The sequence below is a fragment of the Corvus hawaiiensis genome, chromosome 4 (assembly GCF_020740725.1).
Source record: "Corvus hawaiiensis isolate bCorHaw1 chromosome 4, bCorHaw1.pri.cur, whole genome shotgun sequence".
NCBI lineage: Eukaryota > Metazoa > Chordata > Aves > Passeriformes > Corvidae > Corvus > Corvus hawaiiensis.
The window spans coordinates 44,442,582-44,459,877 of NC_063216.1; the positions used below are offsets into that span (position 1 = coordinate 44,442,582).

The window sequence follows — 17,296 nt, forward strand, 5'->3', positions numbered from 1 at the left end:
CTTGCCTTGTAGCATGCTGGTATTAGGTCTTGCTCTCAATTTCTGCAGTGAAATTGGCAATAGATTTTTCTATAAGGTAAAGAGTCCTGTTTGACTTCAGCTCTTAGACTGGACAAGAATTTAGGGACTCTACTAGAATCATTTCGTATCAAAGGCATTATCCTTCTTTTACCTGGCTTTAACTTTGAATGTATTCATTAATTTTTAGTCTAGTTTGTCATTTGGATTTTTTTGCTTTCCATACACAACTACTTTGAAAGGTACCACTTAAATGATGGGAATTTTTCCAAACACGGTATTTCTCAAATTCTATTCAAATCTTACTTGCTAGCTACTATTCTGCACACAGTGACCTATCCCTTTCTCAAGAAAAAAAAACACAACAAACACCAAAAAGGCAGCAGGAAAATAGCTACAGATGGAGGCATGAGAAGAAGGAAGGAATACAAAAAAACTGAACACAAAAAAAAAGGAAAAAAGAAGAGGTTAAAAAAAGAAAGGGGGAAACAAAATTTAATTATTTTGTGTTGGTTTAAAGTATTTCCCACATAAAGTATGGTTCTTAATCAGGAAATGGAAGATTCTGATGCAAAATGCTTAAAAACTCAAAAAAAAGTTGAAACTTTTCCTATAAATGCAGAGGAAATGTCAACATTTCCTTTGGCTTACTTCCCTGATTTGTAAGGGAGGCTACATACTCATCAATACATCTTAAGAGGAGGTTACATTAATATTCAGGTCAAGAGTTGTCAAACTAACCACGCAAGTAAAACTACCCCAGGTTCACCTACCACTACATACATAAAACATTTTGCCTGCAACTGGAAAGATTAGGAGAGATTAAATTAAAATTTAGGCAGATGAGTGAAGTTTCTTAACAAAAACAAAAAGACGACACCAGGCAGTCTACTACGCATGGCTGCTTAGCTGGATTTGTCAAACACTGGGCAAGTTTCCATGACATGATTCAGGAGAAGCATAATGTAAGACGTTATTTTTGTAAAGCAAATTTAAGCTCAGGTTTTTTAGGCAAGGCAGAAATAAAGAGTGCCCAAAGCAAAAAGCTTGGCAATTATTAGAAACATTACTACTGCCTGTGTCTTAAAGGCATTACTGGAGACTTCCCAGCCATAGCCAATAAGGAACCAGAAAAGACAACTGTGTGTGCTAGACTAACCATTAATGCTGCAGTCCTTCAGTTCTGAAAAAGTAACTACATGAAGATGAGGAACTACTAAAAAACACACTTCAAACACACTTACAGAAGGCAAGAAAAAAAATTAACTTGCATGGGGAAAAAAACCCCCACCTTACAGTTAAAAAGAAATCTGTATCAAAGAGTCATATTGTTGTTTATTTCTCTTTGATCTTCTCAGACTACAGGGTGAGTCTTTAAAAAGAACCAGTGAGATAAGAAATGCAAATTACTGCTTCAAAACCATTCACACTTTACATTCTAGAAAGAAAATCATCCTACATCTAGCTCAGCAATTTAACCAAGTCAGAACTAGACGTGTAATACTGAGGAAAGAACATTTTCTACAGATATCACCTAAATTCTCAACTGTGGGACACTGCTGAATTCTGAAGTCACCAAAAAAGTATTTACATTAAATGCACTCCTATTTGACTGGTCTTCACTCAGCACACAAGTTAAACAAGCTACATAAAAATCAGTCCTTTGTAACCAGATTCACAAGGCTGTTTAATGTGACAGAAGATCCAGAATATCTTTTCAAAGTTAGCAGTGTTTCACAAACTACTGAATTATCTTATGGTGTGGGTGAAGATGCTGCTATTTTGCTTTCATAGAGTCTTCTTTCTGCTCGCCTGAGAAAATTTCTCTGCCTACAATACACTGCGACAGCGTAAGAGGGGTGGAAACTTTCATCAAAGACAGCCTGGAATTGCTAAAACACCTTCAGAGAACCAATATGCATCCTCAACAATCACAAGCCTGTGGCCTTACAATTGAACTACAATTTGATTTTAGAAAAGACTGAAAGCATACTCTTCAGTACAGCTCTAACACACCCTCATTTTTATTGTTAACTTTAAAGAAAATAACGCAAATTTTAAAATGCTGAATAGTACTGTATAGCACTACTGGAATTCCTGGGTAGTTATTGTGAACCTGTTTATTGATTAATCCATGCAGAGTTTTAAAATATCACGTTTTACTGCTGATCTGAAGACACGAGATCAAATTGTAACACTCGGTTTGTTTCCGAGATGAAAAATGTATACAGAAATTGAAGCCTTTGAAAGAAAATTTTAAATCTGAGAATCAGGCTTTCAAACTGTGTTGAAATTGACCATGCCCCATTCTATACTATCACCTCTTTCACCAGCATTACTGTATTGGGGGGAAAAAAAAATCAATTTTACTCTACTAGGAAAATATAATTAATTCACATTTTACTACAAAAAGTCAAACATGGTTTTACTTGTTACTAACAAGTATACAGATCTTACTCTAAAGACCATGGGAATCATGGAAACCAAGTGTGTTGGAACCATCATCTCTGGCAGACTGCTCTTTCCTCATCAAAGAGGGCTAAAACATCAGTTTGTTTGACAAGGAAATAACTTTGAGCCAAATCACACAAAAATTCAAGGAAAGAATTCAAGTTCGTGACTATAAACTGCTAAAGCTCAGAAACTAGAGGTAAGCTATCCAAAATACATGCAGCATGCTGGTTAACTAAGATGAAAAGCAAAAGGTATACGGTATATATAGGTATATATGAAAGATATATATTTGCAAGGACTCCACTAAATTTGTACATCAAGAAATACCCTGTATCAAAATACCATCACTATTCTCTGGGAGGCTATCTACACGTGGTTGAGCTATCTTCAATAACCACAGTGAGAGAGCTCAATCCAAACACAGCAGAGAAAATACAAATGCATAGAGACGTGAGGACATAAGGTCCCAGGCATTACAATCACTAAGCCTCTTAACACCTTCTCAGTTTCCCTGATGCTGCTTTAGAAGATTAGCGAAACAAGAAGGGTTCAGATGATGTAAAGCAAACACTACCCATCTCCACCTTTAGAATATAGCCAGAAATTAAGACTTCAGTGAAAAAATAAGCAAAAAATAATCTGAATGGTCTCAAAATTTGAAAATAATCTATCATTTTAATTAAGGGAGCATTTTAAGGCAAAAGTATGTAAACTCTTATATGCCCTTTTAGTACAGAGTTGAGCACTGCTGTTAACCTCTGACCCAACCTTTCTCCCAATTTTATTACATGATTTGATGCAGCAACTGATCTAGATTGAAGTAGAAAGTATATTTTTCTCTCATCAAGAAACAAAGTTTTGAAAGACTTTTTTAACGATTTTGCCAGCAATGCCATTCATCTTAAGAAGTCTATAGGCTTAAGAAATCCAAGGCATACAAAAGCAGAAAAATAAGAAAATAATACTTATTCTATTACTGAATAATTTTTTCAGGAACCATATTGAAATGTCTAACAATTACATGGCATACATACATTATCTAATATAAAAAACCTGACAGCACATTAAGAAAAAAGTTTAACTCCAAGCAAAGACATGAAAAAAAAATTAGTGGATCCCAAGGTTTAAAATTTCCATTTCCTTTCTAGTTCCCTTTCTGATCACAACTGCAACAAATTCAAATCAATCTTTAACATATAGTACACTAGCACACAGTTTGGGTGGGAAATTTGAAACCAATGAAAAATGCAAAATAGCAAATTTGCATTTACTTTGTTACTCTCTGCAGCCTGCAAAATTTCCAGGTTCAATGAGCTCACAAAATTCAAGTGCAAACTGAAATTCTCATTTTTCTCACTAGTAAACAGCACAGAGAATTACAGAGAATTTAAAGCCATTACGTAAAAGACAACCAGTTATACAAAGACACTACCTATTCATTACATCCCTACAGGTTTTGAACTGAGTACTCATCAACAAAAGTGAATATGCTTGGAAACAAAAGTTTAAGATTGCATGATATATGAGTATCACAGAGAGAATACAGCACTATGTGAACAGCCATGAGTTTTGGAAGAAAGATACCAGAGATGGATTAGGGATAGGAAAAAATAGTGCTCATGCAGGAAGAGGAAGAAAGTGAGTATAATGGAAGGAATAGGGTTTATTGTTGTACAGTCTGTACAGACTCCTGCAGTGACTAAGCAATTCTGAAACAGCGCAAGTTTAGAAAGACAAGCAAAGTAAGCTACCCCTCCAGTATAACACTGGTAAGAATCACATGAGGACTTGAGAATTAGCAAGAACTTTGACATCAACAGTCTCAAGTTAGTGCTGAATTGCTTTTGTTAAGACCACACAAAGAGTTTGAAAGCACATAACATGCAGTTTAGTATGTCCTAGCAGCCTTCATGCCATTTCCTTAACAGCCTTACCAAATTTCAGAGAGAAGCAGGAAACACTTCAATATTTAAGAGACAAAGTGCGATACACTGCAGTAAGATTTTTAGATCATTCCAAGCTATCAGTAGCAGATCTGAGTTGTGGTATACTGTAAAGAAGAGCTTTTCTAAAGCTTAAATGTTAATTTGTTCTTATTTTCTAGGATTCCAAGTTTAACTGCTAGGATTATATATTCACATGCAAGGTCCTCAAATGTAGCTCAGGTTAATGTTTCCTTTCAGTGGTCAAAAGCTAAGTAAACACACACATTAGCAAAGGAAGCCACTGCTCAGCAATAAAACAATCAACAGAAAAAGCAACGTCCAAATCCATAGTTAAGATTCACTATGACAGTAATGACGACTGCATTCAACAAGATGAGGTAGCAAACAGAGGGCAGCAAGTTCAAACACAAGATGAGCTTAACCCTAAACAAGAATGGAATTACCTAGAAGAGAAGAAAGGGCACATATACAAACAGCACAAAACCTATTCAAAACTTAAGCACAGAGAAATGTTAAAATGATAAATAATGGCTTTGCATTTATATAGCACCATCCATCCAAACAAGACAAAGCGCTTTACAAATATTAATGAATTGAGACACAGTGTCTTCAAAGGTATCCATATTCAATTTGAAGTGTGGTGTAACAGTACTCTAAAGAACACCAGAGACATTTTTACTGCTTCTTTCCTATGCAGTCATTCCCCTGTGAAACATCCCTGTTTCTAAAGCATTTATAAATTCCATGACACATGCTACACTTTTAAACTCTAGAGGAAAGAAGACTCGCAAGGTATATAATCAGTGTCTATAAATACTTATTCAGTAACAACAGAATGACAGAAAATTAACTCCTATTCTCAAATGTCAGAATGAAGGAAAGCCTGCATTTCAAAAAGAGAGTGTGTTTAACCACATATTGCAGCAAAAGTTTCCATGGTTAAGTAGCAGCAGCAGCACTAGGAAAAAAAACATTATCAAAGAATAATTATAAGACATCAGCACAGCACTTAGAAAATTTTACATTAAATAATTACATCATAATAAAGCTATAAGAAAAGAGTAGACTTCAAGTGCACCTTCTGGCCCATCTATCATTCTGCAATATTAGAAACACTTTGAAGAGAGAAAAAGCGGGAGGAAGGAAGACAACGAACCTTACCCTCTGAGCTTTTGCAAGTTCTTCTTTCAATCGTTCATAGCCCTTTTCTCTTACTTCCAGTACAGATGGGCTCCGTAAGTGAGATAAACTGTCTGTACTCAACCCAAAAATATCTTCATTTCCTTCAGCAACATCTGCTACTGTAGTGCCCTGCAAAAACTCTCTCTCTACGTTATTGCTCTCCTTCCTGGCATTACTGTGATTGAATGACCCACTCTGGGGTCCAGAGGTAGAACCAAGTACTGCGTCGGTAACATTGATGCTGTAAAGAAAGCAATATATTTTTTATTTATATAATACAGTAAGAGTAGTATTTTAGAAATGGCAGTAGTGATGGTGAATACGTAATTATGGACACAATTTAATATTACAAAATTGTAAATATTAAAATTGTATCTGTAATGAAGCAAACAGTTTATATGCAACAAACATCAACAATTTAAATAAAAAGACACATGGCATTTACCTTATACCTGATACTTCTCCACAATTCAGTTGTCTGGGAGATGAATAAACAGGTTGTGTAGGAAGGTCAGAAACATTTAATGCATTGGGTTGGATTGGTGTGGAGGACACAACAGAAGGATGTGGTCGGTAGATTACACTGGGTGAGGTAGTTTGTTCCTGAGTCCCTGACTCATTTACTCCAAGAAGATCTGGTGTAGTAGGCGAAGCAAGGTTCACTTCATGAAAGCCTTCCAAGGGGTCACTGGCCATAATAAAAGCCTCATTATATGAATCCCTAAATGAAATAATCACTTTATCAGAAAGTAAACAGGAAATAGCTGTCAGATATATTTAAATATTTGAATGAAACACACTCAAATATGTTCAGAATACTTCATGATAGAATGGAAACTCTGGACTGTTCTTGCAAAAGTCCAAACTTCAACCACCAAAAATGTTTCTTCCCACTCATTGCACTGCTGAGTCCAGAAGATCTAACAGCAGACTCTGCATCTAAATGGGATGACGAAATCAAGAACATACTCTACATCATAAAACTGTAATTTTTAATACAATCTAGAGCTGTTTCATATCAAAACAAATGTATTTCATTCATGAAAGGGGGAGACCTGGGAATCAGTGAAGAAAAAAAAAATTTAAGTGTAAAACTTCAACTTTTCATCTCAATGAAGCAAATAATCTAGAACAGAAATCAGTGAACCTTTAAATAAATTACAGTCCATAGTGGTTTTGGTTAAATTACTCATCTGATCTTTTAACAGTTCACTGAAATGACAGACTTAGCCAATAAGATTTCTCATTAAGTATGATGATGTATATTTAACACATCACATGATTAAGTGAACATGACAACTGTGAACAAGTACACCAAAAATACATTACAGGTAAAAAGTACTACAAATTGGCAATGTAACTGACAATCTTTCAATTTATTTTTTAATTACATATGCTTTTCATCAGATCAACAGAAAACAAGTACAACACATGATTTTTACAAGTCCTATTTTTCAGCAGTTTATCAGAGATGACCAAAATCTTTGCATAATTCAAAACTGGAAGTTGGAAGTAGTATGGAGAAATCTGTGAAGGAATTACTTAGCACTGATTATTCACTGCAAAAAAAACCAACAAACCTTTTCCATGTTATATAAATACAGAAGAGAGAAAAGGCTCAAAAAAGATACTTAATGTGGAAAAAAAAAATTGTGCATCTAAACAAAATAATGTATTGTATTTTACAGAGAAAGTTGCCTGGATCTTACACTTGAAAAGACAAGGCAAGGAGAAGATCTAGAAAGATTATGATCATAACCATGAAGAAAGGATGCCATCAACTTATATGTACCTCCAGTTCATTAGCCACTTCACAAAACACACGGGAAGACACCAAGAATGGAATCCCAAAATTACACAAGAAGCAATGTTTTAGTTAAATTAAGACTTTCTGGTCACCTTAAATTCAAAGAACACTACTCAAAACTGTTCTGCATCTCAAGGATTGCGGTGTGTATACACCAGTGCAAAATAAGTAGCTTTACCACATCAGCAGGTACATGTGGGAGAAATTCAACTGCTCAGACAGCAAGAGTATGTTAATTTTTCTCTGCCTCTGCTAATTGCTCCCACCAAAAAAAAAATCACTCCCCTCTAAGAAACGGCCCGGACTCAAAGGACAAAAAGGACCTTACATGAATGAAAAGGAATATTTTTGTTTCAGATTTCTTTTATGCAGAAAATTTTATGCAGAAATTTGTTTTATTTTGAACTATCAAAACAGTTGATATTGTTTCATTTGCACAAATATGATTTACACAGAAAAACACTGTCACAGTTTTGTGCTTTGAAGCTTTCCTATTATAATAGAGATGAAAAGCTTATTTTTGAGTTTAAGTAACTTTGGCAAATATTGCTGTTTGTTTTCCCTATAATTCTTCTTAACTATTGGAAGCATTATAATTACATGCTCTACATGATGATAAAGCCTGTTGAGTAGACAAATTAAAATGAAGGAACTGACACAGCTACAGGACATTTCTCTTCAAAGTTAAATTTCAAGAATGTTTTCAGCTCTACAATGCAATTATTACATCACTGTTTTTACATTTAGTAAGCTAAAATACTGCTGTCTTTATAATTCATCACCCCAATTGAAAAACATCTATGTCACAGATCTCAAAGTCAAGGTCACATCTACACAAACGCTTTCCCTTTCTTTGTTGCCACTGCTCTCCTCTTCTTTGAACACCAAGCCAGCCATACCCAACACCACTATACTGGCAACAACACCAGCTATCACTTCCAATTTCCAATTCATTGGATCCCAGTCTTCACAAGTAACAAAAGACACAGGCCCTGAACAAGGATGTAGAAGGGCTGCCTGGATGTCTTGCATTTTCTACAGCGTGTAGGAAAGTGCACCCAAATCCACACAACCAAAGCAGAAACTCAGACCCACCTGAGAAGAAAACAGGAACACGCTTCTGTCCCATACTCCCTGCTATTGACTAGTTTCTATTTCAAGTTTGAAAGACACATTGCGAGTCACTCTTAAAACTCAAGGTCTGCCTTGATACTCAGTAGAGATATCATGGAACTCAGATCACCAGTACCGCTGACTGTCTACAGTACATGCTCCATTGGGCTAAACTTTGCTACGCAAGGTTTTTTTCTCAAAAAAGTGATTTTTAAAAAAATACTACTTAACCTTCCCCAAGAATGAAAAAAGGATCCATAAAAGCTTATTTGTTGTTCTTTAATTTATTTTACTTTTTCTATATAAATCTTAGGGATATCTGTTTGGACCAAATACTTCTAAGTACATAGAGTAAGCAACAGGTAAAAAGATGCACCATTCCATATATTTGTGATAACAGACACAAATTCATCTACAATCTGAAGTGCAGAAGGCCATGCTGGCTCACACACACCCCCAAAAAAAAAAAAAAAACCAACAATTGAAAGCCTACTTATTATCTTTCAAATGTTCAAATGCATTTCTAGCTGCCCCTCTGGACCACCACATCAATTTCCGATACCAAAATAGTATGTTTGGGGGGAAGGACAGGAGGACTCTATCCCACCTACATGGTCCCACTCCTTTGAGAAATGTTCCACCTAAGTCTTTTCTACAGCTTTTCCACCTGCCTATATCCTAACCTGTCTATATCCTGCACTATTTTTAACAGTAAGAAAAAGAAAGAGCCCAAACCAAAAAGATTATGGAATTTTATTTACAAGACTATCACTCTGCTTATCCATTAAATATTGACCTCAGCCTAAACAGTAAACAAACCTATGCATAACCTCTCAACTATCAAAGAACAACCTCTTTCTGAAACAGTAAGTAAAAAAGTTTAAAAAATTATACAAGTTATTCCTGGAAGAGCTGAAAATAAAGCCCCTCAGATATATTTTTCTCATAGCCTGTCAAATGGGCACTCATAACCAAACCATCTGTGTAAAACACTTTCCATTCACAACTTTTTTCTTTCCTAAGATTACTTCTCACTAGGCAGTGAGCAGGCAGAAGCTGGGTACACCACCCAGACAAGACAAAGAAGCCCATATTAAGTATCTCAGTTTCAAGACTCACCAACACTATTATGAAGACACATCACACATTAATAAAACCAAATACATAAGCAAAAAGGCAGGTGGTAGTAAAATTAAAAGCTCTCTTTTGGGAAAGAACTCTTCAAAGTAATGGTAACCAATAGGAGAAGGATTAAAAACACACATTAAATGTCAGTGTCATTAAAGATTAGAGGCTTCCTTAAGGCTTGCAGGAAGGATTCATATTATTGGCTAAGGCAGCGATGAAGAGCCTTGCTGTGAAGGAACATGAAGCGAATGGTAAGCAGAGGAGAGCTTTACTAGGAGCCAAGCTGACTGTGTGCAAAAAGCACACACTGTTGACACAGCACTCCCGAGTAGTAGTTCTGCTACTGTGAACAAAAGCTGATATTCTGGCATTTCAGGCCAGCACACAAATAAAATAATTAATTTTCTAAATACCTTTTCTCCTACATTAATATAAGGTGAAAGCGTGGAATCACATTAGTGCCTCCCAAATATGTGATTATTTTTGTCTTAGTTGATAGTATGCAATTAGGATCACATAAAAAATGTTAAGTACTGTAATAAATCAGAATGAAACAACAAAATTAATTCATTTCCTTATGCTTTCATCTGGGAAAAAATGCAAATTTGGTGGGAGCTGACAAAATGTCACTTTTTATTACCTCTTCGCTGCCACACTTGCACTGCTGACTAACCACAACTTCACGAGGAAACTATGCTCAAATCTGTTATTTTCTCTAATAGTTAAACTGATTTCTTTGTAGTACATTTTAGTTTACAACAGTCAGTTAAACACTTCCTATAGCTTCTAACAAATGGGGAACCACAAACATTTTTTACAGCAGTCAAATCAAAATGCTTAACCTAATTTTTCTGTTATAACTCTAAGAGGGGTTTAGCTACTTGTCTGATTCAAAGCACTCAATACTAAAAAGCTCCCTGAAATGCAATTTATTGTGGTTTGTTTCCTTTTGGAAAAAAAAAAAAACCACATTGTTGAAAACCGCCTACTATGAACTCTGGAGTTTGTCTTTCACAGATTGCTTTTGAATACCAGACACTTGGAAGAGAACAACTCTGAACAATCTCCTAACTGCTATAGTCCATTTAAAAGCAAAGCCAACACCAAACATTTCACACATCAGTAATCTCATTTTTAGTTTTAATAGTAAAGAATACCATCACTACAGAATGGCTACCTGTTCAAGTAAGAAGGAAAGAAAAAAATCCCCTAAGGAAGAAAGTTAACATCTCTAAATATTTTTATCAACAGCAAATTCTAGTTAGCATTTCTCAAAAGAACTGCCTATTAGCCACTGTGGTTTAACCTCCATGCAGCAAGCCTTTTAATATGTAACTGAGTCTCAAAGACTTCATTTATTCAACTCCGTCTGCCTCAGTTGATTTGGGAGGGCTCCAGAAAGTGGAATTTTTTGCAGCAGTTCCTCAAAAGGACGGGCACTAGCCCACCACTGGGCCTGCATTCTTCTCAGTCAGTTTAGGAAAAAAAAAATTAAATATGTAGCATTATAGAGCCTGGAATGTAATATGTTTTTAACTCTAAAGAACTTAGTAGGAAATTAAGAAAAATGGACTAATGAACACTTTTTAAAGAAGCAGTTCAATTAAGTAGAGCTACTTCAAACCTATCAGATGCAAATAAGCAGGTTAAAGTTTAAATTGTTGTAAGGCATATACGGGCATTAATTTCAAGTTAAAAACTAATTCAATTACATCTATCCAGTATCAGATATTCATGAGATGCAGGCACAGGACAAAGTTTGGTAGATTCTCTTCCTAAACTGTTTTACATTTAAGCTTAGCCAGAGATTTCAAGCAAGTTTAAACACCATTATCAATGCCAGTTGATTGCAAGAACACAATTCAAGATTTGGCATAGGAATTCCTTTAATGTTTGCAAAAAATAATTCCGACTCCTAAAATTTTGCAATTGTGATAGGAGTTTCTGCTTCAGGAACCCAAAACAAAACTTTTTTTGGGTTTTTTTGAGCCAGCAAGATATGAGAGAAAAAGAAAGCACTGAACTACTCCAGTCTTAACATATTCTACTTTTATTTACAAGTGACCTCACACCATGTTATTTACCAACAGGTGACAAATTAGGTAAGATGGTAAATGGAAGGTAAACTGTAAGCTCGGCAAGTCTACAGAATTTAACAGCTAGCAGAAACACACTTGGTTTAATGTGAGAATATTTTTCTACTGCATTCCCTCTAGTGTTGTCATATAATACTACAATGTGGGTTTTCTGTTTTTATTCTCACTTTATGCATTGAAAACACTATTTGCACTGTTTTAAAAGAAACACAGTTTACTTGATAGCAAGATTTTGTGAAGTTAAAAGGATTTTTGTTTTGATGAACTGATGATTAAAAAAATATCTTTTAAAAACTTAATTATAGGTGTATCTTCAATTAGAAAAACATAGGTACAGACAGTAAGTGTCTCTCTTACAGAAACAAGCAGCACAGGAGATTCCATGACCTATATTTATGAAGTGCTTGTGAAACTTATAAATAAACATGGTATAGACTCTGGTAGATAGTACACCTCTTACTAGAGAGAAAAGTCAGTGCTTTGCAAATGCAAAGAATACCGCAAACTTTCACTGTAAACAAACATTCAAAGAATGCTGTTCTGTTCACAAAGACTCTCAAACCAAGTTAATAAAACTGAAAATATGATTCTCTTTGCAGATGCTGTTCTTTTTAAAGCAGAGCATTGTTCTGCCTTATCTAGGAAACAACTTCACAAGCCCATCTCAGGTTTAAACCTGATCACAATGACTAGTGTTATTCTTGCCAAGACTTGGACCTAAAGACCCTCTTGTTTCCAGTTACCATTGAAAATATTCAGTAATTTAAAATTCAGTAAAATTACGATGAATTTCCTGACATCGTATTTGCAAATGCATTTAAAGAAATATTTTCTTAATTTATTAAAAAATGGTTAGTACATTAGTAAGTGTTAATAAAGTCTCTAATACAAGTCTTGACAGTCAGGTGACAGTAAGACAATATTTTACATGCCATATTAAAAAGGGTCTTAAAAATAAAAATCCAAAGTACACGTCTCTTTTCTGAGAAAATCCATAAACCTAAGTGGAAGAGTGAGTGACCAGCTCATTTGGTATTTCACATGAATTTTTAAACCAAGTCAATAAAAGCTATGAAGACAGCTGCAGCCTACAATCAAAATGCTTCTTGTGACTGTTCTTTCTCCTACAGAAAAAAAATCTCCTTTTAAATATAGCATAACAAGATGGATATTTCAGTTGCAGCTGTGAGGTGCACTCCCATTTGTTATTTATTAAAAGCATAATGAGAGGTAAATTATTCATCCTTCTTTGCTCACTAGGTAACATTAACCAAGCACAACAGATGAATGACTGCCAAGACACAAATACAGAACGCCAAACTTTAACCCTTCCAAAAACTCATTAAACAGATCTATAAAAGAAACAACAATAAAAATACTAAAGCAACAAGATTTCAGGTTTTGCCCTATAGTGAGGAATACAAATATTCGAACAGATGGTAGCTGCCAATACATACTTCTAGTCTGAATAACCTTACATCTGCTTCAAAAGAGAAGCTGATAATTTCACAGTTACAGCAAGTCTGTAGAAGATTAATTATTTTATCTATCTAGATAACTGTTTCTGAGACTTCCTAAGAACATGCCTTAAAATGAACACAGCAGACAAACCAAGCAATACAAAACTTAGTACAGTATCTGCAAACAAAACAGACAATACTTTCAAACTCATAAAAGCACTGTAGCTTTTTGGCACCAAGACAAACTCTGGGGGTACCATTAAGGCTTTGGTCACTCTGTGTTCTCTTACTTCCAGATCCCTGAGACTCTCGGGGAATTAGTGGAGCATCAGCACTCTAGCAGCACAAATTTCTGCATAGCCCATCGCTTGAAATCAACTTGTAACCAGAATTTACTTTCTGAGCCTTACTCTCCAACATAACTACATCAGAAATCAAAGCTAACTCAAATCTGCTACGCAACTAGTACAGCTTACACCACCACTTACCGGCGACTAGGTATGACCCTCAATACTGCTCGACAGACCATAAGGCAACCAGAAACGCTACAGGCGAGCGCAGCCCCACAGTCCCACAGCGCAGAACGCCCCTCCGGTCCCTGCTCACGCTGCTCTGGCACCCCTCGAGGGGGGTGAAATCTGCGAACCCCACGAGGGGCCCTGCCCGGCCCTCCCCCCCCTTCTTTCTCTGCCCCTTTCGGCGCTCTCCCCTGATCCGCACCTGCCGCCCCGCCGGCCGAAAGCTCTGTGAGCGGAGGCGAAGCGTTCAGCACTAGCTCAGCTTCTTCTCGCATCCCTCCTCTCCTCGTCTCGGTCACTGCTGCCCGGCCGCCCTTCCCCTCGGGCCCCGCACAAGCACTACGTGGGGAGCACGGCAGCTGCTCCGACCCGCCGGCGCCCGGGGTGAGATGGCTCTTTGTCCGCCGCTGCTGCCTCCCTCGGGCAGGTGCTGCCGGCACTTCCCGGCGTGATCCCTGAGAACTACTTTTGCCCAGTTTTGCCTTCGACTGCGGCTGGACTCGGGGACAGGCGCATCCCTGCCGCCGACTGCCCCTTCCGTGCCCACGCAAGCCCCGACGGATCCGGGGACCCCCTCCCGCCGCAGACGGGGACAGCAGCACGGCCCGGACCGTCGCCTGTCCCCACGGTCTTCCAGGCAGGGACCCACAGCCGCCACAGCCAGCCCGCGCCCGGTCACGGCGCCCCGGCTAGGGGCAGCGCTCCCCGGTGGCGCCGGCTCCGCCCGCCTGGGCACAGGCTCCCGGAGACGCGTCGGCGGGCAGGTGCAGCAGCACTGGAGGGGAGCCACGGCCCAGGCAGCCACCCCACGTTCCCGCCGGCGGAGCCGGAGCCAGAGCCGGAGCCGGAGCCGGAGCCGGAGCCGGGGCCAGGGCCGCGCAGCCCCCGCCTCACGTACCTGCCGAGCCTCGAGAGAGGAGCGGCCGCCGCCGACGCCGCGTCCCCTCAGCCGACCTGCGGGGCCGGGCCGCGCATGCGCAGCGCAGCGCAGCGCCCGCAGCGGAGCGGGGGGGGCAGGTGTGCACGGCCCCGCTGGCGCCCCCTAGGGGCCGGGGGTGACCTCCGTGAGGGGAGTGGGCGGGACGGAGGGAACGGCCCGGGCCCGCGGGGGCCTGCGCTCGTCGCAGAGGGTTAAAGCAGGGAAACATTGCTTCTGGTCAAGGGCAGGCGAGGACAGGGCTGTTAAACTGAGTGTTTTGTTGCCGTGAAAAACACAAGGAAGTTAATAATTCTGTGTTTAACGATATGCAGTAACAAAGGCACCGGATTGCACAATTGAAGATGAGAAAATGAAAGATATGCTAGATGATTATCCAGCAATTTTCATTCATGGGGCATGCACTGCTCCAAATTGTGAACCTCCCTAATGTATATCATAATCAAAGACTGAACTCTACACACTAGATTTCTAAAATGAGGCCATGTATAGAGCTATAAAAGGACTCACTTGCTAAGAAGAGGTGTTTTTCCAGCTCCAGTAGTTTGATAAAGAGTGATTACTACTATGTCTCATCTGGGCTTGCCCTAAGGCATCCCCACTGCCACCCTGACACAAGCACGGTACTTAATGCACTTGAAGTCCTGGTCTGTACTGTTCTGTGAGTCCTATGTCTTTAAAGGCAATAGGCAAAGTGTTATAAAGCTGCTATAAATAAGACTCCATTTCACCGCTGGTCTGATTACAGTGCCAAAGAATATGCTTCAAATGACAGCAGTATTGGCTGGACCATGTACTTTCCTTGCTGTTACTGCAGCTGAACTGAGCCGTGTGCTGCACGGTGAGAAACATGAGCAAAAAACTAAGGTAAACAAGACCTTGTCCCATTCATCAGTTAAGGAATCTAGGCCGCATTCCAGTCAATAATTGAAACTTTAATTATCCTGACAGCTTTCCACTGAATGTGAAAGAATCCTGTTTGGCCAGTCCTGCAGGACGTAGCCACAGACAAATAATGTTCTTTGTGGCACATTCCCCATGGCATCCACCAAGCGAGAAGTTAATTGAGAGCAAAATAATATGACAAAGACGATGTCAGAAGGCAAATGTATCAATGCCGTTCGTCATAAAGTAAATACAGTACCTATAAATACTAATATCTTCTAAATTACTTTCCAGTATGTAAATTTACGCTGACTACAATGGGGTTTAGGCAGAAAAAATGGCTACAGAACATCATCATCAATAGCTTTTCTGGAAGCAATCTGAAAACCAAGAAACCAAAGTGCAAAAAATGGAATATTCAAACAGCAGTATAACTTGAAATTGGTTGTGAAAAACCCAAAAGAGCAGAGATGTTCCGTTCAAGGAGCTCAAACTTTAAATTATTTAATTTGCTAATATTGACATGAAATAGAATCCAGGTGGTGCTATCAGAATACAGGTTTGACAAATTAGAAGATGCATCAGAAAGTTTATTAAAAACAGGGTTGCAAAAGAGACATGACAAGTGGAATCAGAAGTTGAAAACAACCTATTAAGACATAGTAAACCAACAAGAGTCTATAATTAGGATCTGTAATCCTATAGTTCTTAATCCTGTACAATGACTGTGCTTGGCATGACAATCTGCTGTTTTAACCAGATTAGACATCTTGCATTTCAAGAAATAAAAGCAATACAGTTCCAAAGACATTTGACTGTGCTAAAATTAATCACCAACAGATTTATTTTGTCAAAGTACTCCTGTATTTTGCTGTGTGTAATACTTTAAAGAGTCAGGCAGCAACAAACCACAGAAAGCATCATTTACATGGTTAAAATTAAAAGCTAAAATAAATTGAATCAATAAATTGAATTGAATCTAGAGTAATAAATAAGAGAAAGGAACATTTTGCGAGGGGCAGGGGGAGAAGAAAAATATATTTGCTCCTTTAAAAGGCCTTTGCTCGTTCCTGAGCTGCACATCAGTGTAAGGGCAGAGCTACTCCTCCAGGCGTCATGAACTGAGAGCCAAGGTCACCAATGAGGGCACAGTCAAGAGCAGGGCCTGGTGGCAATAGCAACCAGCTTTGTCATATACCAGTGACCATCACTCAAGGTGAGATGTCAAATCAAGTCCAGGATCCATTCAGGGAGTCTTGTCAGGAAGAGCAAGAGGCAGTACTGGAGACATACATGTATGACCTATGGGCAGACCTACACCTGTAATGTAGGTCTGAGGCTCATGCGAGGAAGGATCGTCCAACACAGACTCACACAAGACAAAGTACAGTTTGTCTGTTTGCTCTGAGCTCCCTAGTGTGGTTAAATGGCCCAGATCAGAAATTCCCGTTCTCCAGCTAGATAGAACACTGAATAGTACCTTGGCACAGACCTGGCTGGAGCAATCTGTATACTAAAAACTGAGTCTCACTTGCACAGCTTCTCTCCAGTCATACTGATGCAAGGTGTGATAAAAATCCTTGCAAACAATACCTGCACTGCACAGAGCCCCCCTGAGCTGCAGCTCTGTCTGTCAATGTCGTCTGTCACATTTGAACCATCTGTCTGAGAGATTGTATCTTCAAATGTGGTTGGTTGCTTTCCTAATAGTTCACTCAACCTAAGAAACCTGTTTCAGGGAGGAGAAAACAG

General features: G+C 38.5%; 1 protein-coding gene across 3 annotated transcripts in view; it reads right to left on the bottom strand.

The window, feature by feature from the left end:
* LOC125324579 (RAB3A interacting protein) overlaps positions 1 to 14,701 on the bottom strand; it is a 33,109-nt gene extending 18,408 nt beyond the window's left edge. The window contains exons 1-3 of one of the 3 annotated variants that reach the window (XM_048300614.1): positions 14,621 to 14,701; positions 6,046 to 6,321; positions 5,580 to 5,841 (exon numbers count right to left, since the gene is read on the bottom strand). In XM_048300614.1, coding sequence (XP_048156571.1) covers positions 5,580 to 5,841; positions 6,046 to 6,296 — 513 coding nt within the window. In that variant the 5' untranslated portion in view covers positions 6,297 to 6,321; positions 14,621 to 14,701. Of the gene's footprint in view, positions 1 to 5,579; positions 5,842 to 6,045; positions 6,322 to 13,924; positions 13,946 to 14,620 lie in introns of those variants that run through there. The other 2 variants (XM_048300613.1, XM_048300615.1) reach the window with 2 other exon arrangements.
* Between the last annotated feature and the right edge of the window lie 2,595 nt (positions 14,702 to 17,296).